The sequence below is a fragment of the Apteryx rowi genome, unplaced genomic scaffold (genome assembly GCF_003343035.1).
Source record: "Apteryx rowi isolate R43461 unplaced genomic scaffold, aptRow1 scaffold_498, whole genome shotgun sequence".
Classification (NCBI taxonomy): Eukaryota; Metazoa; Chordata; class Aves; order Apterygiformes; family Apterygidae; genus Apteryx; species Apteryx rowi.
In genome coordinates this window covers 387,087-413,123 of record NW_020450758.1, presented here as the reverse complement: position 1 = coordinate 413,123, position 26,037 = coordinate 387,087, and the positions used below count along the sequence as shown (strand labels likewise).

At 48.2% G+C, this 26,037-nt stretch overlaps 1 protein-coding gene across 1 annotated transcript in view; it reads right to left on the bottom strand.

The window, feature by feature from the left end:
• Window positions 1–25,404, bottom strand: part of SLCO2B1 (solute carrier organic anion transporter family member 2B1) — a 52,641-nt gene extending 27,237 nt beyond the window's left edge. The window contains exons 1-6 of the mRNA XM_026079269.1: window positions 25,324–25,404; window positions 12,938–13,075; window positions 12,663–12,825; window positions 11,034–11,261; window positions 9,665–9,763; window positions 4,163–4,293 (exon numbers count right to left, since the gene is read on the bottom strand). Of these exons, the coding sequence (XP_025935054.1) occupies window positions 4,163–4,293; window positions 9,665–9,763; window positions 11,034–11,261; window positions 12,663–12,825; window positions 12,938–13,075; window positions 25,324–25,404 (840 nt within the window). The remainder of the gene's footprint in view (window positions 1–4,162; window positions 4,294–9,664; window positions 9,764–11,033; window positions 11,262–12,662; window positions 12,826–12,937; window positions 13,076–25,323) is intronic.
• Window positions 25,405–26,037: the final 633 nt, after the last annotated feature.

The window sequence follows — 26,037 nt, the reverse complement described above, 5'->3', positions numbered from 1 at the left end:
GAAATTCCTTTTTGGCCTCTGAGAAATGAAGGCTGAGAAACGAAGCCTTCAGCTGGTGCTGCAGAAACATCTGGGCTTCTTCTGTGGATRCAGAAGACCTGCGCTTTTCCCATGCGTTATTATGGCTGCAGCGCCTCAATGCAGTGGTTATGGGTCAAGATATTGTGCGAGGGCTTTATATTCAGGGAGAAAAGGCCAATTCCTGCCTCAAAGTGCTTGTAGCTTGCAGTTGCTCTGCTGCTAGCTTTCACCGTGGTTGTTTTATTCCAGTTTTGGACAGACAGATGGCCTGAAACTGCAGGCAGCCAGGGAAATGCCAACCATCTTTAACACGACAGCTATATTTACAYAGGGTCGACCCAAAGGTTATCGCAAAGTCTGATCTTGCTGATCGCTGTTTGTAAAGCCCTGTGCTGGCCCCCGAGCTACACAGTAAGTCACAGGCAACCCCACTGCTGCTCTGGTCCTTACTGTCCCTGTTGCAGCGTGTCCGCGACGAAGCTTTGTGCTGCAGAGCTCGGACACGGAGCTGCTGCAGGGATTTGCACTTCTTTGCTGCAGTGCCACTTCACCCCCTTTCTCCCTCGCCACATACCAAATTAGAGGCAAGCACAAGAAGCAACAGCACTTCTCCTCCAYGCGGTGGAAGGAAACCTGGAAGCAATCCTAATGCCACAAAAGCCCAGTGTGAGCCTTTGCGAGGYGGCCGGGTCCAACACTAACAAGGAAGGGCAGCCAGTATGACCGTGGCAGCGGAAGGTGAGCTTGAGGTCAACCCTTCACGAGCGCGGACTCACCCTGAATCGCTGCAGAAGGAAAAGCAAACAAAGTGAAAGCTCTGCTCTGGCTCAGGGTCAGCTGGCCTCCAAAGACCTTGTCCAGATGGTTCCCCTCCGCCTCCGGCATCAGGAATGGCACGTTCCAGAGCGCGAGGTCAGGACCAGCTTCTGCAGATGAATGACTTTGCCCTCACTCTCCTCTGCCACCCATCATCGCTCGCCCACATTAACACTTTCCTCTCTTCTTTGTGCCAGATAGGCAGTCCCAAGAGAGGGAAGTCCAAGGGGGTGGTGAAGCAGCACAGGAGCATGGCGTGGGGCACGAGCATCCCCATTTTGGGGGACACCGAGCTGCTCTACTGCATCCCACTAGGACCATGGGCAAGTCTCACTGAAGCCCCCAAGTCCCGGCCCTTCCGGGCAGCGATGTGAGGCATCACTGCCACGCTGTCAGCAGAGCTGACCACACATCCCACTGCTGACCTGAGTTTATCCACAGCTCCCGCTGAARCCAGCGTAGGGCATGGCACCCAGCTTTGTGCCTGGAGACCCACGTTTCCTTCCGGTGTTGCATTTCTTTCAACTTTAAACATCCTTTCTGCAGGGTTTGGCAATACACCCTCAGCTAATGCTCCTCTGGAGGGGAACTGTTTCTCCAGCAAGCTCAATGGCTGGTGCAGTAATTTGGTGGCCTTAGAAACAAGGCTGCCTCCAGTTCAGTGGAGAGGAAAGGCAACTGCCCTTCACGACAGAAAAACGATCAGGTTTATACCCTTAGCTCAGCACTAATTTACTGCAAGGGCAAGCAGGCAAAAATGACTTTTTTTCCACAACACCTACAGAAAATGACCTGCTCTAATGCAGATTTCCTACAGAGCTTTGAGTACCCCCACAGAAGCCAGTGGTTTTACCCAGAACAGCTTCTGGCAGAGTTCCTAAAAGGGCTTTTTCTTTTTTTTTAGCAGGGTCTTTCCCTGCTGGTGGTGGTGCTGATATATCCCAGTGAGATGGGCACCACCCCAGCAGCTGGGCTCAGATGGCCCTGACATCTCCAGTCCTGCAAGGGGTAGGCAGAATTTTGCCATCAGTTGAATTATTTTTTAATTATTATTTGTTTACCACAAACAGATTCCCAAAAGCTTTCTGGGGCAGATACTACAGTGGGGAGAAATTCAAGTAAAGTCTGGGCTGCAAAGAAATAAATGAGTGCTCAGCTGTCTGAGAGCATTCCTTATAAATATCAGCCAGTAGAGGAGAGAGAAGTCCTCCTATTGTTTTTCTAAATCAGTATCCAACCATTTTTCCTTTTCGTGGCACAAAACTCTCAGACTGATCCAAGTGAGGAACTTGCAGAAGTACAGTTGCTTTAGTTAGAGGTACATTATTTTCTCTCAAAAGCCATTAACGAAATTAATGTTCTCAGCAGTCCTAATAAAGAACCGTTATCCTAAGATGTAGTGTGTCACCCTCACACACTGAACAGATTCTGCTAATATAGATCATTCATAATTATTTTAAAGTGAACCAAGCTTCACAAGTATAAATCAGGCCCATTGCATTCACTATCCCCCTCATCATGTAAAGTGCTGAGTAGTTTCTGCTCCATTACCTTGCAGGACTGCAGCACTTTTGGGAACCTAGCAGCGAATATAGTATACCATTACAACCCTCAGAAGCGTACAACAGGTTACATTTTCTAGAGCAAGTGAACCCCAAATCACAGTAAGAATAGCTCATCCATTAGGGAATTCAGGCACCGGCAGAAGCAGTGAAGAACTATTCTACACCAGACTGTACGTATACTTGTTTAGACAAGAAAGTTTTGATTCTGTCCCAAGAAATATGTAGAATATATGTGAGAGGCAATTACACAGGCTGGAGTATGGCCAAGACATCGAGATGAATGCAAATTCACCTACTAAGCGCGTCCCGGGAGCTTTGATAACTAAGAGCATTCAGAGCCATAGTATCATGCCTTCTCTGAAAGAACAATTTGTTTTAAATTATTCCCCATGACACGCTGTTTGCCAGAGACCAGGACCTGCAGCCAGCAAAGTGCTTGGGAAGCTTGCAGGCTGTTTTGCATGTTGGCACAAGCTCTAACACATTCATAAGGGCTTCGGAGAAGTCAAAACCCTGGTAGTAAACAAAAGCAAAGCTTCCCCCAGCCCACGGACTCCAACAAGGGATGGACACTAGCTTCCTCCAAGCAAACAGCAGTCAGATGTTAGTTTGGCTTGCAGCGACAGCTTTTAGCTATTAAAGACTTCTCTGCCAGACAGCTCTGAGCACTTTACAGAGCCAGCAGGAGCATTGTGATGCCCCTTTGACAGATGGGGAACCTTTAAGGGAGATGGTTGCCTCCAAATTACACCCTAGGGCATGTCAGGCATGGTTGGGGGAAAAGGGGTTGGAAGTTCTCCAAAGTCCTCTTGGTCAGCAAAGAGGTCATAGGCAAGTCACTGAGAAGAGGTGGTGGACAAAGCTGGACGCTGGTGCAGCAGCTAAGCCTCAAGCTCCACAGAAAGTGAATGGTTAAAGGGAGCTTTTGTGGTGGGAACAAGAAAGAAGCTACCCACCAGTCTCAGTGTTTCAGACACCCCCAGGATAAAACTCTCATCACTCATTTCTAATGAAAAGGCTCTTGAAGCATTATTCACATTTCCTACGAACCGTAACAAACTTCCTCATCAGGCACATGTGGCCTCTCCTGGAGGGAAGCAAGGGCCATCTGCACAGCAGTTCCCACCAGCTCCCAAACGAGACCAGGCAGAAGGAGTAAGACTACAGCTACTGTAGTGAAAGCAAGGGATCCCATCTCCAGATGAAACAGGAGAATGGCTACGAGAAGGCAGCACTTCCATCCACACAGGGTTTGCCCAGTTCTGTATATTGCTATGAAGAGGGCCTTGAGTCATGCAGGTAGGGTTATCAACACACAGAGCTGCTTTGGAGTGCCACCAAGGAATTACAGTACCTATTAAACTGCTTGCACCACTCTGGGTTTCACTAGCCAAACTGGGCTCTGCTTAGCATACAAGACCCGAGAAGGAAGACCCTCTGATGCTGGAGATGAGATTGAAGCACAGAACGCACCTGAGATCAGGATGTGTATATAAACTGCACAGCCTGAGACCMCTGCCACAGTCACGTTTCCCATGGATGCAGCAGAAAAGGCTGGTGGTGAGGAAAGAACAGCCTATTTGTGTGCAATGAGAAAAAAGCACTTGTGTTTTATGCTTTAATTTCATGCTCACAAGGCTCTGTAAAGCCCTGTGAAGTGCCAGGGTTTGAACTGAGCTCAGCAACCCCAGGAGATGGTTGTGGTCGTGGTTTAAACTACAGGAGCAAACTGCAGCACACCTTGCCTTCTCCCGTCCTACCTCTTTTGGCATTTCCCGTGGGAAGAAGAAATAAGGCACCGCAGACACGGCCACGAGAGTGGCTGCAATCAGGTAACCAAGCCACCAGGCGCCGACCCACCGTGGGTCTTTGTTTGTGAGCTGGATTTCCTCTGCAACACAAAGAGGTAAAAACAGCATTTAAACAAAGGTGATCAGAGGGATCCCACTGCGCCTTCGCTGCCCTCCCATGCACCCAGCAAGGGGACAGTGCTGGGTAGCACCAGTCAGCTGGAGACTTTGGTGTTCCCAGCCAGGGGACCATCACTTTGGGGGTCTGAGCAGCATTTGCACTTGGCTCATCCCATGGTGCTAAATCTCATTTCATTCTTCATTAATRGGACAGGCACATCCTAGTGCTGTAAAGGCAAAGGAAAGTGCTCCCATCACCACATTTTCACAGAAGGGGTATCCACCTTGTGAAAAAGCTCAGAAATGCTCACTCAGGGGGGATTAAGTCAAGATCTCTGTCAGAACACAAGGAAAAATCCTTTCTGAAGATTAAAATGTAGGTAAGAATTAACTCTAGTCCCTAACATCATGCATCCAAGAGCCCTATTTTGATTTTTAGAGTCTGGCTATCCGCACAGAAATCCCCTGGCCATGTCAGGACTTGGAGCTCTGCCCACCACCCTTGTTCATCAGCCAGCGCCGGCTTTGCAGCTCCACCAACACAAGGCAGTTTTAAGAAAAGGATTATATCCCTTTTACGGATTTTAATTTTTATCCCTTTTTCCTTACCACCTTCCTTCTGTCAGCCCAATATGCTTTSCTGTCATGGGGCACCCTGCCAAAGATAGCATGTTCTGTGGGGAAAGTACTTGGCATAAATAAAACATGATATGCAGAAGCCAGAATGCAAATTCACGACAGGCTGATTCTGAAAGAAGAAACGCTTCTGCAGAGCGTGGGATTCCTGTGGTTTGGTAGCATTCACGTGCAAGCTGAGGTAATGAGTCCTTCCGGAAACCTCTTTCTTAACTGTGAAGCTTAACACAAGTGAGCTGTTGTCAAGGGAARGGGGTGCAATTAAAACTGCTCTCAGTTCACTATAGTGTGGTACGGGAGGTAGTGCAACATCTCTCATCTCTGGAAGTAACAAGTGATGATGGATTGGAGGAATTTGATAACTGCCCTGCATGATGAATTTAGCAAATTGGGATTTAAAACCCTTCCTGAATAAACATTGGCACGCTTCTTTCCAGGAAAACAGGAGGTTAAATTGGATTTAGCAGTAAGCAGCCACAGCTCACTAGTTTTCCCCAGTAGTCAGTTAGTGTGAAGATAGCTCTAAAACACGATATTCTCCAGTTCTGGCTACCCAAACACATTTCTCATTCAACTTCAGTCTACAGGAGATGCCTTAGAAGATTTAAGCATCGGGGTGTGCAGGCATACTGCAGATCCTAATGCCATTTCTTCATCCTTCAGAGGCAGATAAGCCAAGCACTGTGCAATCAGGGGACCCTCTGGGGCTGGCAGCAGAAGTGGTGGTGTTTGTTCTGCAAAGACATTGACAAACCCACGGCCAGAGCTCATCTCTGAGAGCGTGGGGCTTGGACGGGAAGTGTGTGTACATGTGTGCAACCTGAAAGATATCTAGAGTGTTTTTTAGCAAAGATAATTAATAGAGGCTTTGGGGTTAAAACTTCGTTTCACTGCAGAGAATGAAGARCAGAGTAAGAAACCAGCCATCTGGGACTGCCCATGGGAGGACCTGCTGCAATGCTTAGAGGACCAGATCTGCTCACAGCATTTTCATAGAGGTTTTGCTCAATGTTTTTGGCCTGTGTTTCTTTCACCATGCAAAGGGGCCATCTGGCTCCCTGGCCCAAAGTTGGGGTACATTGCTGAGGTGAGCTTACAGCACTAGAAAGCATTTGAAGGCTGGTATATAGTAGTAAGCATTTTAATACTGAACTGATCTTTCAAGCAGAAAAATTTCCATCTGATTTTAAGGTCAAAGGAACTGGGCCTGAGAAAAATGATCATGATCAAAAAGAGCTATCAACCCTTCCCTTCAGAAAGGGCTCATTGAATTCTATATTTGGGAATTCCTAGGAAAAAGATCTGGTTAAAGGAGTCAAGATATGAATGTTCAAGATATCAATGTGAACAAGGTAAGGTCCCATGGCTTTGTTCTGTGCACCACAACTTCTTTACACAGACAGCCCATCCAAATTTGAGTAAATGTTGAAATACCCAACTCCCATTCACCCTTACTAATGTGCCCAACTTTGTCAAATCTTGGCCTGCTCTTCCAGCTTGGGAAAATCCTCAGGTTTAGCTTTTGGCCTCCTTTTCTAACACTTGGTCAGAGGTTTCCCGCAGCCAGTGGTCCCCGTTGGGCCACGCTCCYGGAGAAGCAGTCAGCCTCCTCCTTTCAGCCATTCCTGCTGCATCCTCATTCCCTTTGCACAAGAAAGCTTTCCCACCCTATGGTGCTGCTGTCTGGGGTGTGTGGGCACATGGTGTCCCAAATACAGGTCAYACCAGCCCAAACAAAGGGTTTCAGGGAGAGGTGTGAGCAGGCTGCAAGTTCCCAAGACGCTGCAACTCAGGGGTGCTTCAATGTGTGAATAAGACCTTCGGCAAAGTGGAGCCTCTGCGGAAATGGGTTTGGCAGAGGCAGATGGTGGACTGCCACTGATCGGTGCTGGGGACACATGGCTTGTAAGGACAAGGCCAGCAGACTTGGCCCAGGCTACAGCAGCTATGGGARTTCCTGCATGTATGCTGCCTCCAACAACTTCTGTTTAAGTTTGACGTGGGGAAGGGGGTGACAAATTAAGGACAATGACACCAGTGTAACCAAAGGTTGGTCTGTTCTGCTCCTGTGGCCTCAGACAGGCTCCCTTGCCTCCGTGCCAGTGCTCCCCTTTGGGGCAGAGATTCTTAGCCTGTGCATCCTGGGGCAATCACGCATGCAAGCCCTCCTGCCCATTCTGACCTTGTTCATTCTAGCACACAGGAAAGCACCCATCCCTTGTCTGTCCCATCAGGTCACTGCTCCCCCCTTTTCTGCACTGGGAGCTCACAGATCCCAGTGCCTGTCTAGTCAGCGTTCATCCATTAGGCAAGTCCTCCTGGTCTTGGCTCCGGGAAGCTGGGGAGAAGGTTCCTGCTTCCTCCTTGCTGACTGCAAGCTCCTTCCCTTCCTCCCATACCACAAGGGAATTGTCCCGACTTTCTCCTTTGCATGGTCTCAGTTCTATGGGAAAWGGGGTCCCACTCCCTGATGCTGTGCGTGGCCTGGGCAAAGAGTTTCTCAGGTGATTCCCCTGCTTACCATCCTTCCTGCAGCCCTAAGAGCCACACATATTACCCCATGGACTGCAAACCCAGCACAGTGCAGTGAAAGGGCTTTGGCAGGGCCAAATGTATTGACTTCAGAGCGGTCCCTTCTTCACTAGCAACTGTCCCCATCTTTTCAGCTCCTGCAGTGCATCTAGGGCTTCCTCTGCCTTTGCGATTCCAATCCAATTTTCAGCTCGCAGATCCTGCTCCCGAGCACCTGCTTTCTGCTGCTTTCTGCACAGCACCACCACGCATCCACCTGCCCATGCAATCAATGCCTGTGGTGCACAGCAGCCCGTCTCACTCTTGCATGGCACTGCATCCAGGGCATCACAAAAATCCCACTAGCTAAACAATCCCAAACGCCGAGATAGAGCTGGAGCAAAGAGCAGGACCCAGGTCCCAGGCTCCTTTGTAAGGGGGCACGTGTTAGGCAAAGGGTTTGTGAAAGATCATAACTTAGGGCATGTTTCCTTTGCCTAGCCCAGGTGTGCCTACTATGGGAGCACTTAATCGCCAGTGGACTTCAACCRTCTGTACTCAAGATGCTTCTCTAAGGCTCACCCACCAGTGTGGAGGATGGATTAATGCTGCAATAAACTTGGAGGTTGCCTGCTAACAGAAAGCAGTGGGAAGATTAGAATGGGTTCCTGTGCTGCAAATACCGTAAACATATAAAGTGATAAAGTCCAGACAAAAAAAACTTCTGGTGAGCCAATGAGCAGGAATGAGCCGGAAGCCCCAAGAAGGGGTCAAAGTTCTTGCATTTACAGCAGCAAACATGCAATGCTCGTCCAGCTCCAATATTCATGCTGTCTGGTCACTACCCAAAGGAGCTGGTCCAATCTTCTTTTTCTCAAATGAGGATATGCTGAGCTGCATAATGTGTGTCTGCTACCGATAATAACCTGGAAAGATCTTTTTGCTTTCCAGGTCAGAATTTGAGAGCAGCCAAAAAAAAGAGATGGCTCCCCAAGAAGCTCTTACCCTTTCCCAGGTGGGGGATGTCCCATTGGTGTCTGGGACAGGAGGTTGGGAAGGGCTGTGCCAGCTCAGCCTGGCCGCTGGCCAGACAGCYCTGCTTGGGGCTTGTCCTTCCCTGTCCCCTGGCTCAGCTTCCCCTGAGCGCACATCCCTGCTCGGCTTCTCCATGGTGCCCCTGCCCAGCAGGTCTCTGGGCAAGCTGGCAAACGGGGCCATATCTGTCACTAGCAATTTTCATCATTCCTCCCGCATCGGTCACGCGTTTGGCCTCTGCTAACACGCTGCTGGAGTTGCAGGGCSAGAGATTGTCCCTCTGCTCAGGGACTTCTACAAATGCTTTGACAGCACGGCTCAGCTACAGACGTTTGGAAAGCTGTTAAGGGAAATCCCCTTCATATTCCTCTCTTGCCCTGTCTTGCATTTCTCTTCTACCTGTTTTCATCTTCCTCCCATCCTATCCCTCTTCTGCTTCTTCACCTCTCTCAGAGTCCTGTTACCTATTCTCTGTTCCTTCTCTCTTATTTCTCCCTTCGTCTCTCTCTTTCATGCCTCTCTCTGAGTTTTGCTTGTCCTCCACATCCCCCCTCTTCCCCTGAGCTGGCTGGCGGTGAAATGCTCTGCATGGTGTTTCTGGCATATGGCAGAAAATTTTTAGAAGAATGAACACGAAGTCTGCTCCGAAAGGCGCAGCCCCTGTAAGCACCATGCAGATGAGCATCCCTCTAAGCASACCTGGCAGCAGCCCAGGTTTGAGAGACCCAGGTCTGAAGGAGGAGAAAGCAATGATGGAAATATGGKATTCTAGAAATCACCAGGCTGGGTTTAACCCTGTGGACTTATCTGTGTGACACTAAATCAGATGGGAGGGGGCCCACTTACTTGGGGTATGCACCCTAGCACTCAAAGGACAGGTCCCACAGAAGCCCCAGATGCTGGAAATGATTCAACAGGTGAGGCCACGAAGGAAAGCCAGACCTTGCCTCACTTGCTGGCAGGTCACATCCTGACCCCCTTGGTACMAGGATGCCCACAGAAAGGGCTGAACAGCTGTGGGCTCAGTAAATGGGAATTCCTGCACCCATGGGCACATGCATGCTCCTGCCCCTCTCCCAAGCTCGCCCCGGCACATCCATCCCCCACGTGCCCACAGCCGACACGGTGCCGGAGCGTGGAGGATGGCTCCCTGAGGATGCACTGACTCACCTCCGATGACTTTGTCAATGTCAACGTAAAAGCGCAGCATGGCCGAACCCAGCATGAAGGCCACCCCGGGCCCGATGACGGTCAGAGAGAACAAGATCCCTGTGGAGGGAAGAGAGCAGAAAGGGGCTCAGCTGTAAGCAAAGGGACCACAGGGGGCAAGAGATGCATCCAGGCAGGACTGGCCAAAATGGGCTGGACCAGGATCCATCTACACTGTGTCCTGCCGCCAACTCTAGCTATTTCCCTTGCAGTTTGCTCCTCTAAAACAGCCACTGTTTTCCATGCTTTTGTTACYGCTCTCTCACTTCYTTCCTCTCAAAGGCTGTCAACCCAYGCTTTCCARACTCTCTTCATAGGAAACCTTCTGCAGAACTCAGATCTTCCTTTGGGCTCATACAAAGGCTGGTGTACCCCGGGACCAAGATGTGCCCCTTAGTATAAGAAAACCAGCAAATGCAAAGTTACTCGAGAAACTGCTGACATAATCTGGACTGACATTYGTACTGTGCTTTYTGATTTAATCATTTATTTATATAACACAGTTTACTGCCTCTCRTTTACCTTTTATCAACAAACACTCCTATGTGATTTACTGATAAAAAGATCAAATACATGTAAGATTAAACTCCTATCTTACAGGCGATCCTTTAAAATATGTTCCAGGAGGCTGGAGCACCCACTGGAGAAAAGTCTATGAAGACAAAATAAATGTACTTGTAGTTTCTTGACAGCTCACGTGACCTGTTCTTGAGCCATCCTCGCTCCCCAGTCAGTTCAACAGCCTGTCACAGATAATAGCTACAAAAGAGTGAGAAGGACTTGCAGGGCCCATCTTCTCCTTCCCACCACCCTGAAACATCCCTCATGCCCAAGCTGTTCTCCAGCACTTCCTCCACTGAAGGATACTTGCCTGCCTCCCAGGCAATTGCCTCTGCTGTTTAAGCTCCCTATAATTTTTTTTCCCATAGCTAAACAAAGTCTTTTTTCTTTTTTGCAGCTTAAGTCCATAGCTGCCTCCTGCGAACATGGAGACGAGATTATTCTGTTTCTCCTTGTTGATGCTTTTTTGTAGGAGGAGATGGTTATCGTGTCCCTCTCAGGCTTTTCACTGTCAGGCTGAAAACAACAGTATTTCCAGCCTCTCTCTTAAATCATGTTTTCCAGACTTCCTCGCTTCTTTCTGGTCTGTCTCCAGTCTGTCCAAGCTTGAAGCAGACACGCTATTTTTGCAAACAGTGCATGGTAGAGCAGAAAGGTTATGGCAAGCTCTGCTCTCGTTCGTGCAGACTAGTACGATGTCTGCCTTTTTTGTAGACAGCTAAGTCTGGAGTCCCCTCTTTTCCATAACAGGGCTCATTCCCCATCTTACCTAAATAGAGGGGAGAGTTCCTTTCACTGGCAAAGTCATCGATGTAGGAGATCCCGAAGGGCTGGATGGGGACGCCGCCGATGCCTCGCAGCGCCTGGGCCACAAACATGACGAGGAGGACCTCGTGGTTCTCCTTGGCGGTGTGGGGGGTGCAGCTGGCATCGCTGAGGTTCCCACTGGCGCCCAGGCCGTCAGGCTGGCAGAGGTCAGTAGCATTGCTGAACACGCCTGCGGAGACAAGGGGAGCGGGTCCAAGGGGGCAAAGCTCGGTAACGAGAAAGAAGGGGCTACCTAACGTCTGCTCTTCCTAAAGATAACAGCAAGCCCTTAGGTATGCATGCAACAGATGGGAGGCCAAGACCACTTCCAGGACCTTTGATGGATCTTTCAATGAAGTTAAGTGAGCAAAAATTGAAGATTTCATAAACAGCAACTCAGGAAATGAGAACTCATTCTACTCAAAAATGGATTACATGGATGCCTAAGCGAAAGTGCTGGTCAGGGATGATGTAGCAGCACCCTGGTCACCCCTAAAATACCAGGGGACTGGTTATAACCAGGTTTCCATGGCTATGTCCCAAGTCATGCAACTCCAAGTGCTGGACACGTGGCCACCTGCACCAGCCGCTCTGAAACACATAGTTAATTGGTTTCCAAATTGTCATTAGCACCTGACCCCAGTTTGCATCTACAAATTATTCACCTATTAAATCTTTCTTTGGTGGTTGGAGCTGAGGAAATCAGCTGCGCTACCTCTGCTGAGGCGGAGAAAAGCCTTTTATTGGAGGCTTCTAATGGATTTGCTGGAGCTTCGTGGCAGGATTTGGGAAGGTAACAAAGAGAGGGTTTTTTTCTCTTCTTTCTTTCCTTATATCGTTGCCTTCTTTCAGGAAGGGATCCTGTGCCTATAACTCCTGCCTGGCTTGGTCCTCCGTGAGTGATTTATACCTGCATGTTTGTCACAAGAGGTTCATTTTCTGGTGGGGTCTAAAAACCTCAAAGCRTTCCCTCAGAGACAGCTTAGCTAAACAAGGAGACACAGGTGAAATACCCCATAAGCAGGAGGACTTAGTCGTGAAACCACTGCTCTCCCACTGTAGACAACCGCATTTCACCTCCCTCTGCTGTCTCCCCGGGTCAAGTCAGGGCTGGCTCCTGCACCCTTTCTGTTATCTCCCTGCAAAGGGCTTTGTGTGACAGGGTTCACCAGGCCTTCCCTTATCTAAGTTATACTGAAAACAAGAGAGTGGTTCACGTGAGTGTGGACAAGCTGGCTCCCCTCATGGAAAATCAGATCCCTGATGGCTGCAAAGAGACCTTCATATTATCTGCTGTTTATCTATCTGCTGCATAAATATGCGGAAGACAAGGGTAATCAGGAGCGCAGCCTACATTTTACCAGTCTTAATGTCTTTTTCTCTGGTTCCAGCCCATAATGTCTTCTATTTTTGCTTCTGCATGGCCAGCTGTTGCTTCTCAGAGCTGAGACAATTTCACTGTCAGAAAGTTAAAATTCAATATTCATTTCCTTGAGGCCAAACCTACAGCTTGCAGCTCCTGATGCCATGAGAACAGGTTATTTCCTTTATCTTTCCTAAAAGGCATAAAATATGCACCTAGAGTACCTACTGGCAATGGACTGGTCGTATTCATAGGGTCCTGTTATGAAGTGAGGGAGAGACATCAGAAATCCAGCCAAGGAGACAAGAATTGCACCACAACCGATGAAACGAGGCCTGTGCACTCGGCTCCCAAAGTAGCTTATGAGGACGATCAGCAGCGTGTTTCCAACCTGCAGCAGGACACAGACCAAGAAGCCTCGTAAATGCCGGGCAAGGGAATGACAGGAGCCTGGGAAAAGTTTTTGCCTGGTAGGCTAAGGGAGAGAAGAAAGGAGATATCACCTCATTGAAGGAAGTAAGTAACCCTGATGTCTGGCTGGACAGGCCATATCGTGTCTCGATGGTTGAGATGGTGCTCTTCAGATAGCCGGAGATCAAGAGCTGGGAGARCTGCAGGAGCCCATGGCAAAAAACAAAGAACTGCCAACACAAAAAGAGACAGTCCAGCACTATAACTACAAGCTACAACATAACAACAAACTCTTTCCCATTAAAAACAAATACATTTCACATACAAAGGTTGGGTTTTTGAACATGACTAGCCACCTTTGAAATATTACCCTGCTTCTCTTGTCKATTGTGTTCTGAAATTACGGCAAGGCCAATAAATATTTCTCTGCCAAAAATGTCAACAGGGTTATTACTTGCAAGGAAAGTAGTTTCTTCAGTAGAAAACAGCTTTGGACAAACAAATCGTTTCACTTGGGCTGTTTGTAGTTTGTGTTGGCCTTAACCCTGAGATCCGGCAGCAGAGGTTGATGGTTGCACAACCTTCCCGCTCCAGACCAGCCCAAGCCAGGCAGCTATCCCCAGTGCTGGCAGGAGCTCTTATATGATGGGAATATGCCCTACTACCAAACTCAGCAATAAACAGTGTCTTTAGAGCAGGACAGAGAAGATAATCCAGCTGTTCTGCTTCCCTTTTTTTTTTTTTCCTGGTTCAAAGCTCTGGATGGAAAGGGCATTTCTCCTTTTGGAAAATGTGATGGTTCTTCTCCACTTCCTGAAAGAAACCTTGTCAAAGACCTTTAGCTCCCAGAAAATCCTCTGACTTCATCTCCTCCAGAGTTTGGGACCTACTAGCGCACAGCCACCTGGACGAACGCCTGGTTCAAGCTGCCCAGCAAACTGTCCCAGGCCAGCCTCAGGATGGATGGAGAGCACTTCCCCTTCATCTAGAGCTCTGCAAAATGCTCAGCAAATGACAAGCAAGATCATTCCCTGCTGCCACACGGCTCCACACAGATATCCTTCACCGTCCCCAAACGAGTTAAAACAAGCTAAGCAACCCAAATCATCACATGCCCTAAGGAGATAGGCCACTCCATCTCATTGCAAGGGAGACAATATCCCTGGGTTCCTGCAGAGATGCTGCCCTCAGCCTTGGGCACTGCAGAAAGCCACAGGGTGCTGCTTCTGGCAGATGTTTTCCAAGCCACTGGCCAGAGCTGGGCATTGCTGTGGCTCTCTGCACTTCACAGCCAGCTCCCACCAGGCAAGAACCTCACGCCAAGGAGCCACTCGCTCCAGGCTGGATTTTTAGCTATGTCTCATTCTGTTCCTGAGTTGAAGTGGGGCCTCTGCCAAACTGGACTGCTCTGTAAGCAGAGGGAATATTTACAATGCAAAAAGGGAAAAAGGAAAAAGGGTATGTTTGAGCCCAGCTGGCTCCTGAGAACTGGAATACCAAGGTATGGGTACCACTGCCTTCAGTGACTTGTGTCTTCATGAGGCAAAGCAGGGATGTGAACCAGGACCTTCCAGGCTCATGCCACTACTGAGGTGTGTGCATCTTGTTTGGACTAGAAATGTCCCCCAGCCAAAGGAAAGCTTGTCCAGAGATAGCTTCACCTAAACTGCTACATTCCTGCAAGACATGCTAGGCACTGTTTTTTGCATACACGAGTTCAGACAAAAACATYGAGACCAGCTTCATTTTTTTTCCTGGCGTCTGTAGCACACAGCCGAACAGAAATCCAAATCCAGGATTTTCACAGCATGTTGGTTTGCATCAGCAGCTGCCTACTCAATAGCCCCCCCCCCCCCCAAGATCTTCCTCACATCCTCTTCAATGCAGGAGGCCAAAACGGCTTGGGAGGCTGGACTGGTAAAGACGGGCAAACTGAAGCACAGAACAGCGAAATGACCCTGCGAAGGATTCGCAGTTGCTTGGTGACRGACCTGGGCAAGGACCCCAGTTCTTCCTGCTCCAGGGGCTGTATGCTAGCCACCAGACCACAGCGCAGCTGGTTATTTGCCAGAAAAAGAAGGACCAGACTCCTCGACTTGAGCCCCGCTGGAGAGACACACATCCCTGTTTGTCTTGGCTGCACTACACGGTGCCRCGTTCTGTCCTGCAGCAATGACAACTTGTTTACATTCCTGTATCTGAGAAGGCCATCTGGCACTTTGACTTGTATGGTCTGGAAGGATGCTCTTCACTCCTGCAATGGGAGATCAGTGTTTATACCCGGGTGACCCTCGTAACASAGGGAGAGATTTTCCCCAAGCACCAACCGCTGGAGTGCTTATGGCTCAGCTGTGTTTGAGAGCGACATAGCTCAAATGCCTAAAGCATCTCTGGGCAAGAAGCTGTTTTCCCACATGGCAGAGTGCTACAGAAGAGTGGCTGCATCTCGGTAACTGATGTGCAYGGCTGCTTTGAATCTGGTGCTCAAGAACGAGTGGCACGCGGCAGGGCTTCAGTCACGGGTAAATCAGGCTGACGATGCGTCTGGCTCCCAGCACGTCGCCCTGCCCTCCTTATTGCATTAGTCCTTCTGAGGCAGGAGATCGCAAAGCTTCAGAGAGCAACGTCTGCTAGGAATGATGACAGCAGCACTAAAAATCAAATTACTTCTGGCTCCCTCCCTCCCTAGCCCATCCCTTTCCACCATCTCAGAGCACAGGAAGCGAATCTTGCCTGATTTGTAAGCCTAACGACAGGCTTGGAAGGCTGTTAAGGCATCAGAAGAGCTGATTCATGTCTCCTACATCCAAATTTGTGACTGCAAGGCTAGTTTGGGTTCAGTCTCAAAGGTTAAGTCTATACTTGCACATGAAACAYGCCCAAGGCTGCTCTCTGGTACCAAAGCTGGTGGGAACAGCATAGCCTGCATCCACACTACCAAACTCTCTGAGCCTCCAAAACAGGGTGGTTTCACCCAAAACACCTGCTGTGAATGGTCCGCAGTTCATGCTAAGTCCCAACCTGTGCCCAGGAGCTTTTTGGGAAAGCAGTAGCTGGTCCAAGCCCGAGACATGTGGGCAGTATTTGGGCAATTCGGTGGTGTAGCCAGCCAAGCTCCAGCGACAAGGATGTGCCCTGCCACTGCTCAGGCTCTGAGCACGTCCAAAATGTCCACTCCATGCTTGGAAGAGCTGATCTGGGGACCTGCACCAGCCCATGGAAGTGCCACCTGGAGAAGGTGTGGAGCAGGCTCAGGAGAGCAGACACACATCCATGCCCGTCGGGAGAGCGCGGCCGTGGGGAAAATGCACAGCCTGACCCATCTTGTCCCTATTCTTTTGTCAAATACTGATTTCAGAGCTCCAGTGTTCTTGGAGTTTGACAATAGCGTGGTGTTTTCATTTCTTTCCAGAGCTCTTTCCACTGATTACTTCCAATCCCTGAGCTTGCAAATCACCATAAACAGTAGTTCCAACACAATCATGGTCAATTTTTGTTAATGTTATGTTTTCTTAGTGGCAGAGAAAAATATGTATTTATGGGAACATGTTAGAATCAAGGTGACATTCCAGATGGGAAAAACAACAATTTTCAAGTGTGAACAACAATTTTCAAGTGTGCTTACGCCACTTGAAAGCATCAGTTTAAAAACAGGGTTTTGGTTTTCTCTCAGCAAGCTTCAGCTTCTAGTTCCAGTCATCCAGAGCAGAAACCTAAACTGGAAGAAGGATCCTGGTCTTTCTATCCATAGAGCAAGCACAACCTGCATGCCTCTCAGTCTGCTCAGGTTTTGGAGCTGTCCTCCATGCCATGGCCACTGAAGGCAGGGCTTTTGGATGGTGATGATCTAGGCTTTGAGGTCACAAAGCTCCTGAACTGAAATCCACAGTGTGTTTTTATAGGTTTCTCTTCACCTTTTCTGCAAGGGAAAAGCAATACTCCAGGTTCTGGGGGACACTGAGAAGAGCTAAAGCCTGGGTCAGTGCAAGGGTCTGAACATGTCTCAGCTGCGGGACAACCTTGGGGATGGCACCAGATTAAGGAAACCAGAGACTGTCGAAGGAGCCCCAGCATCCCACTGCAAAGACCCCCGGGTGGCATGACAGGAGCTTAACCAGGGTGGAAAGCAGCTACTTCTTCTCCATTTGCAGATGGACTTTGCTGGTCCTTGGAGGACAGAGGACCTGGGTAAGGCAAAGAGCCATGGGGTGGTTAAAGAAAGCACAGCAAGAGCCCTCAGACGTGCAACATGTCCCACAGATGGAGTAGGCTCATTTAAAGAGCTACGAAGGCATCCACCACGACTGAAAAACAACAGGATGAAATGAACAGAAGGAAAACCCCACTGATTGCCCGGCAGAACTTCCTAAGATTGAGCTATCAACAGCAGAAGGGCTCCTTTGGCTTTTAATTAAGTGTTTCAATGTCTTTTCCTGAACACATGCCTTTTCAGAAAAGACTTTCAACTGAACACATTCTGAWTGCCAACACCTAACATTTCTGCACTATTTTTGTGTGTTGAAAAAGAGGTTTACAAAAACCTGGATTCACGGATAGTAACTGTGCCAGTCCCTGCACAAACATTTTTAGACACAAGTCAGAAACAAGCAGGAAAACAGCTAGAAAGTCAAAGTCAGAATGGCAATGATTGAGAGGGAAGAAACAAACAGGAATGTAAAGATTATTGCCTGTGTTTTCTCCAACTTTTGCAGCAATTTTAAGTCAGCTAGTTCTAGGAAATTGTAACAGAAAACCTKAGCGTTCTGCAGGATCTGCCACCCATTTAGTGCTCCCCTTTTCTCCGCAATGGCAATGTACTTTTCCGAGGTGGCAAAACTGAAGGCCTTGCAATTAGAGCTCTGCAAGGCCAAGTCTCCCTCTTGCTCCTCAGCGAGTCATTGCAGGCCTCCACTTTAACTGTGAGGCGTCTTTGGGCTGCAGCATATTTTAGTGAGTGAGAACTACTCAGGTACCCAAGGCAGCTGCTGTAACATCGTATTGTGCCCTGGCCCGTGGCGGGGAGCAGACTGGTAATTGCCAATGTTTAATTCCCATTTTGTCACATTGCAGCTGTCATAGCTCTTGGCAGGCTGCTGGGACCACAGGCACGGGATGGGAGGCTCCATCAGGGCTGAATGTGGCACTGGTGGACCTGGATGCTACCTGTGCCTTTCTCAATTCTGTCTGGGAGATCCTCTGCATCATCTTTCTGTGCTGGCTAGTTATTTTTTCCAAGGAACTCTTTGAGGTTGGGATGCCTCCACAATTGAGCTTGGGACTGGTGGGATCTGCCGGGCTGAGCCAGATGGACTATACAGACATCAGGAATATGTTTTCTCTAGATTCATTATTTCAGGAGATTAGGAAGCCCTGTCATTTTGATTCATCTGCAATTCAACTGACGGRAAATTGTCCTGGTATTTAAAGCCATCCTTGGAACTGGCCCTGTCAACCTAAGAAATCACAGCTCCTCTTACAATTAGCATCTCCACCAGCCACAGCAGTCATCGGGAACAYAAGAAGATGATCTGGAGGTGACTTGGGTTGGCAGAAACCAACCTTTTTCCAGACMCTGGGCCCAGAGGGCAGGACACAGCCCTGGAAAGAGAGGAGCAATCCCAGACCTCAGGGATCCCAGAAACAGCCCCAAACCCAGCTATTTGGCACCTCTTTCCCATTACAGACTGAGCCACGCTCACATCCTCTCCCCTCTAATCTGCTGGCATTAAAATAACACTGAGAATCCAAACCAGTATTTGTGTAGGCTGAGGAAGAAGGAAGAGAGTGGTTTGCATTGACATTTCTTTTATGAACAYCTCTGAAGCGTTATTAGGAGGAGAGCTTGCTCGGGTATAACACTGAACGCCATACTGGACCTGGAGAGGACCAATGGACAGATGAGACAGACGGATGCTCTGTGCCAACATCCTCCTGCAGAGAACAAGCCCCTCTGCTGCCCACACAGTGCTGGGTTGCAGAGCAACCCTCCTTCCTCTGGAGCTGGACCGCCGTGGCTGGAGACATGAGATCAAGAGCAAGAGGCAAAAGGGCCCTGACCTAACGCACAAGGGAGGTATGCTGCTGGAAGCGAGGGAGCCCAGGTTCTGCTCCACCACTGACACACGCACTTTGCATTAAGACATATTTGGCTGAAAAGTGTGAAGGGCACTGGAGCGGGAACTTGATCCCAGATGCCTCCTCTGCAGGAAATGCCTTGCACAAGGCAGGGCACAGATCCCAAAGGCAAGTGCACCTCTGCCAGCTCAGGGAGCGGCAGCACAAACTGGGGTCTACTGGGGAAACGTGAATGTAGCTGTCCTACCACGGCTTCCAGCAGATGTCTGCGGRTAAGGGACTGAGAGTCACCCCAGGCATGTGTCTCTGCTGTCCCAGCAAAAAAACAGAGACTGTGCCCCCTGCATCTTGACAGACTGTGCTCCACGGAGTCCCAGAAGGAAGGAGAGCATCTCTGCCATGTCTCTGGTGATGTCCCCTCTGGTGATGTCCCCTCRCTCAAAGGTGGCATCATGACTATGCATTTACAACCAGTAAATAGTAGCCAGCAGTGGGGAGAATGTGCCTTCTCCAACAAGGAGCAAAACTCCTGATGGTGCTTCTGTGCAATCAGGCTTTTTYAGAATGAGAGCACTACTTTTCTGCATTTTTTCCTGTTTTTTTGAAGGATCCCATGCCACTTTGCCAGCTTCACTCCACTAAGCCTTGCATTATGTCAGCAAGGTAYTGCCGCTCCCACTCTACACAGAGACGTGCTTAAGAGGAAAGAGAAATTTAGTCAACTCTAAGCAGACAGAAAATTGCAAAACTGGGGATGAAAGATGAATATCTTATCTTTCATTGGTCTACAAAGCTTCTGACAAAGCTTCCATTGTGTTTTTTAGTGCTGGTCATGCAGTTTGGCAATGAATCTTCCATTTAAAGGCTCTGAAAGACACACACCGACTCCTACCCTGGGTGTCACAGGGAAGTCCCTGTCATGCTCCTGCCGTGTGTTTGGGAGACATTTGCTGCTATGTTAAGAGCCGGTTTTGTGCCTTAGCATGTGATAAAATCCCATGCACTGAGCTGTTCTTATAGGCAGAAGGGAATGGGCCTYGGAGGAATCGGTATGTTCCAGTTTAATCAAAAACAAATGCATGTAACTGGGYCCAAGGCTCCACCACTGTGCAGAACAACTTGTAATAAAGGCATGGGGTAGAAACGTGCCTAGTTTCTTCTTCAGTGAAGGCACAGAGCAGAAAACATCCCCAGGTCAGAAAACACAAGGTCAGCTGCATCATTGAAGGACAAGGAGTCCTTCAACAGAGCTGTTTGGTGCACAGCAGGCTTTCACCAATGCAGGGAACAAGCCACATGACTTGGTGGTGGCTGAGATGGACTAGTTGCCACAGAGGGTGAATGCCCTCAACCAGCTCCTCAATAACTTTATAAAGTGGCCACAGGGGTATGTACATACTGTCCCTTGAGGAGAGGTGTGGGACCTACGAGTGTGTCCGTGAACGAGCCTAGAGGCCACCCTCTGGGGCGTGAAGGTCCCCCTGCACCTGGATGTGTCCTCAAAGCTTAGGATGGCAGCAGGCAGCCACAAGTGCAGGCCAGGGTCTAGCATGGATGGGAAACAAGTGGCCATGGGACCGCACCATGCCCTGGGTTCCTCCAAAAGCCACTCACCTTCCTACGCATGCCTCTATGAGGATGGGCTTCACATCCCTCACTGAGGACGCAGAGGGGATTGACCTAGTGCGACAGGGAGAGGAGACCTGGCGATGATGCCCGGAAACATGCACTCCTCCAGCCACAACATACTGCACGGGGTAAAACAGCTGAGCAGTGACCACATTGTCAATCACAATATTAAAATGTTTAAGTGGCCTTTCAGGTCTAGTCAATACCCCAGCTTTCTTGGGCAAAAACTCTTTGTACTGATTAGAGTGGAACATGCCATAGAATATGTTTTTATTGTCAAGAAAACCATGTCACTCTCAAACTGCTTCCTTCTCATCTGCAGGTGAACTGTTGCTATAACACACACAGTCTTTCACAAACAGTTTCTCCCTCTGTAGCAGTCTCCACTGGAGCATGACTGACTACCTACTTCTCCGCTTCCTTGTGCCACCCGGCAGTGGTGGGAGGGAGCTCTTCGGCAAAACTGCTCTTACCTAACTCATGCATACAGCACTAGGTACGAAATGTTCCTCAAACCCAAGACAAGATGTTGGACTTCAATGGAAGCAGCATCAGATCTTATTTTATCTGTTCTGACATACTGCAAGAATTGGTGTCAGATATCATTACACACTTAGGGCCCATCAGACTGCAGAGCATTCCCCAGAAGGACTGTTTAGAGTCATGTCTCTGAGTCGCATTTTGACATGTGGCAATTACTTTTCATGCCTCTCTCTACAAATATCTAAATTGCAGTGCTATGATTTTCAGTCCTTCAGCTACTTCAAACACACAAGCTACACTGGGTAATTGTTTTTGTGTTTCTGCAAGAGCTATTCAAATCCTGCTCTTGAAGTTATATTTTCTGAGGACATCATCTATTTATTTAGAAACCGGACAGGGTGACCTAACTTCTTGAAAGCAAAAAAAAAGCGATCTGGGGGAAACATCCTGTGCTGAGTTTAATTGTGTGTTTGGTGATATGCATGACCAGGTCAACTCTGCCTGGACACAGATTAGCAGGCAGCTATACAAACCTCCGGAGTGAAAACAAGGCCTACAGCAGACAGCTAAATGTGAAGGGTAAAACTGGGGAAGGGGATTTGCTCGCCCTGGTCATGTGCTGTAGTCAGGGTAATGCTCTGCAATGGCTCATCAAGGTTGGTCCCAGCCTGCTGCAATGGCAATATCTGCTCTCCCGCCTCCTGCAGTGCTGCTCTAACCTTGAAGGATCCCCTCCAGCYACCCGCTTCTCTGCAGACCTTGCCAAGCAGAAGACCAGCAGCAAGGTGTCCAGGAAGAGAAGAACAGGTCTCAATAACCCATTTCCACCCAAATCCCACACTTTCTGCCCTCTAGGATATCCTYCAGACAGCAATAGACTCTAGCATCCATAACCAGTTCCAGATCTGCCCATTGCCCTGCCCAGGTTTGGCCTACAATATTGCCAGCAAAGATTTTCCTATACTTCTGGCTTCATAGCTACCTTCCAGCAAAACAAAAAATCTGCTCATAGATCCAAGCTGATTTTGCACCTGAGTGACTTTTATCTTTGAAGTTACAAACCACTTCAAAGTATTATTGCAAGGAAAAATCAATGGGATTTTATTTTTAAAGATGTTCCTGCTGGCATGCAAAAAAACTGAGCTGAAATGACTGAGAAGACCACTGGGGGAGAAATATCAGGACCATCTGCCACAGAACAAGTTATGCTCCCAGCTCTCCCTGTGCCTCCAACCTGGGCAGTTCTGCGTAACCCTCAACTTCAGTTCCTCCCTCTGGAGCTCATGTTCCCCTCTGCCACAAGGGATTCRTAGGATTAAATTCACCAACATTTGTAAACAAAACAAAACAAAACCAAAGCTCTTCCCAGAAAAATGATAGAGAAATCCTAAATCTTATTATTAGAGGGAACCTTCCCTTTCTCAGTCCAATGTGTCACCCTAGTTGTCATATTTTGCTCTACAGCCCAGTGAGACTCTGCAATGAGTCCAACTGTACTGATGTAGCATTAAGGGCAAATTGATGACAATGCTGGTACTATTCATAATATGCAATTATTCAGCCAAATATATACGAATCAGATGCTGCAGTACAGAGGGAGTCACCCCCAGGAGCGGAGGACCTAGGTGCACCCGCGGTTCTGCCAAGATTTCCTCACACCTGCAGCCTGTGAGGACCTCGGAGGCTGCGCTGAGTCCAGCAGGACATTGCATTTCCATAAGACTTTGAAGAAACAAGGTTTAAATGAGTTGTCCTGGCTTACATCAAAATTCAATTAGRAGATAAAAGGGAGAACGGAAACCTGGACTCCCAACTTACTCACTACAGATTCTTCTAACTAAATGAAAACATCTTTTCCCGCACACACTTGTAATGACACGCTAAGAAAAGCTCATATTAAATCACATGCTTTCGCAGCATGCTTGCTGGGCAACTTTATGCAGCAAATCATTGATGTTTTTCACTACGAAAAGCCTTTGAGCCATGGTAATACCATGATGCTGAGGATTTTACAGTGAGATGTCAAACTTACTGTATGTGTACAAAGAAAATCCTCAAACCTGCGGCCACATAATATCAGGGAAAGCATTTTCYGTCTTGTTCTTAATTTATTCACCCAGCAGACAGTTTTTCAGCTGTTCCCACGTTACACCACCTGGAGCCCTGGCTCTCACAGATCTCTGCTATTTCAAGCACCTACTTCACAGTAGTATATTCCCATAGCAAAAGAGTCCATTCCTSTCAACTTCATTTGTTTAAACAAGAGCATCTTGAAAGCTGATATTCACAAAYCAAATTATATGCTCCATCGAACATAGGAATTGTCATCCAACAAGACCAACAGTTAGTAYAGTCTAGTTTCCTGTCTCCTTGCGATGTGTGAGAAAAGGGCACAAAACTTCCAAAATGTCCTGTTTATAGAAAACAAGATGGAAATATGAATCTGATTCTGATGCAAGCTGAGCATTAGGTTTTTCCTAAATCACGGTGGTCAATGTGATTATTACTACCACTTGGCAGATGCTTTTCTTATTTAAATGTTTGCCTATTTTTTAGTATTTTGAATGTCGCTACACTGCCTTTTCCAATAGTATCTTGACCACCAGTTCCATGGGTGGTTTTATCATACCATCATTAATATATAGGATTCTTTTTTTAAAWGCCCCTAGCACTATACAGAGAGAAAAGGATTCACCACCACCTCCCCAGGAGCCAAGGATCATGGACMCTCCTCCTGGAAACAACCGAGAGTACAAACAACTTTGCAAATGCCCCACTGGTGCTGACACAACCACATGCAAGAGGCAAAAAGYCATGCACATCTGCAAGCAAGCTCAGGATCACTGTTAATTGCACACAGCCAGTACTGGCCCCACTTCCAGAAGAATTCAGCTTCTGTTCAGACATCCACTAAAGTGGGCGAATGAGAAATTCATGAGATGGGTGCTGAGTACTTTTGTAATTGTAGTGGAGCGGAAGAGGAACTCAGGCCAACAAATTTGGGTGTGAACTTAGACACTATCTCACCGAGATTCAGGGATCTGATCCTAAACAAGTGAGCTGGAAGAGATTTAGGGTTCTGCTTTTGCTCAAGGAGTTGTTCCAGGACCATCACTGGATGGGTCCCCACCTAAAAAACAGACATGTCCCGGGGAGCGGGGTCTGGCCGCACTTCCCCGTGGTGGTGACTATGCAAACCCCYAGGGTAGAGCTTGCCTTCCTCTTGCCTGTGCTTCATCCAGCCTCCTGTCTCTTTGCAGCCTTATGGCCCACCTTTGAGGAGGGGGGAGAARGGGACCTTGTCCCAGGCTTCCCCACGGCTTGGGTGACCCAGGACGCAGGAACCATGGCTGCACTCCTACACTAGTGCATAGAGCCAGTCTTCTGCCTTCCTCCCCTTTCCTGGGGGTGCTTTAACCATCTCACTGCTGTGCAGAAGTGATCGCCACATCCTGTGGTCACAATCACATCTAACTTTGGGGGCTTCTCCAAAGGGCTTAATGAAGTCCACACATCTGTCAGCCTAAACCAGACCCCAACAGAGCTCTTGGATGAAGAAGTGGAAGCACTGTCTCCCTGCATGCCCAGAAATGTCTAGCAGTGATTGCTGAGATACTCTAAGACAAAAAAAGGGAGGAATATAATGAATTTCCATCAAGGCTAGGCAGCACTGAAGGGCGGGCAGACTGAGTCACCATTTAGGACATRTGTTTTCAGTGTGTAAATTCACGCAATAGCAGGATTTAAGCCAACTAGATCCAAAATAGATTCCAAAATAGGCACTCATAACCACAGCTTTGCAGGCTGCTGTGTGCCTAGCACCACCCTGAGTGAGCACCAGTTCCCACTTTCCTCAATCTCTGCTCCCTCAGTTACATGCACGCATTTATCTGAGCCGTGCCAGCGAAGTGGTGGACAGAGCATGCAGGAAAGAGACTACAAAAAAGTAATTTCCATAAGGGTTAAGTGTTATGTATATATTGTATATATTATATAAATATATTTGTTTCTCTTGAAGATCTGGCTTGGGCGCTGCGGGTTTCACTGACGGAAGTTGAATACTGCAGAACTTGAAAGTTAAACTCGTGTTGCAACATCGTTGTTCCACTGCTTGCTTTTAGATTGAAATAGCCGCTTGTCCAATTGCACTTCTGCGACAGGGAGCACCCTCTTGCACTTCTTAAATACATTTGCTAGACAGAAATCAAGTCAATGCTTTCTGCGGAAAGCTAAACTCTTCTTTTCTAAGGTAGTAATCCAAGGGGGATTATAGAAAGCAGGAGGTATTTACCTTGATACTGAGAAAGGGGTTCTTGCAGAACGTTTTCTGGGATTGATCCACGTAGCTGCTCTTTGTGGCGGTAGTTGTCATTCTGTCAGGTCTGTTTTATCCGCCTGCCAAAATCAAGCATTCAGCACAATGCTAAGTGTTCCATGTGAATTCGCTTTGCTCAGCACAGCAAAATCCAGTCATGCTTGCAAACACCCACGCAATAGGCACATGGTCATCATAACCGATTATTAATTATTCATGTTTTTCGCTTCTTTTAGCGCTTCACTTCTGCAAAGCAACATGCAAAACGCTAATGACCTAATCACCAGGGCATGGGAGAAGTTAAGGTTAAGAGTTATTAGAAGAAGGTTAAGAGGTTAAGAAATTATCAATCATTTTAGTTCACAATCATTTTACTCCACAAACAGCTTGAGTAATGAGTGCAGGGACAAAATCCTGGTATCCTCAAATCCCARCCACACTAAGCAATAGTCAGGACCAATACTGTTTAACATCTTCATCAGTGACCTGGATGATGGGACAGAGTGCACCCTCAGCAAGTTTGCTGATGATAGAAAACTGGAAGGAGTGGATGATACACTAGAGGGCTGTGCTGCCATTCAGAGAGACCTGGACAGGCTGGAGAGGTGGACAGAGAGGAACCGCATGAAGTTCAACAAGGGCAAGTGCAGGGTTCTGCACCTGGAGAGGAGTAACATCAGGCACCGGGAC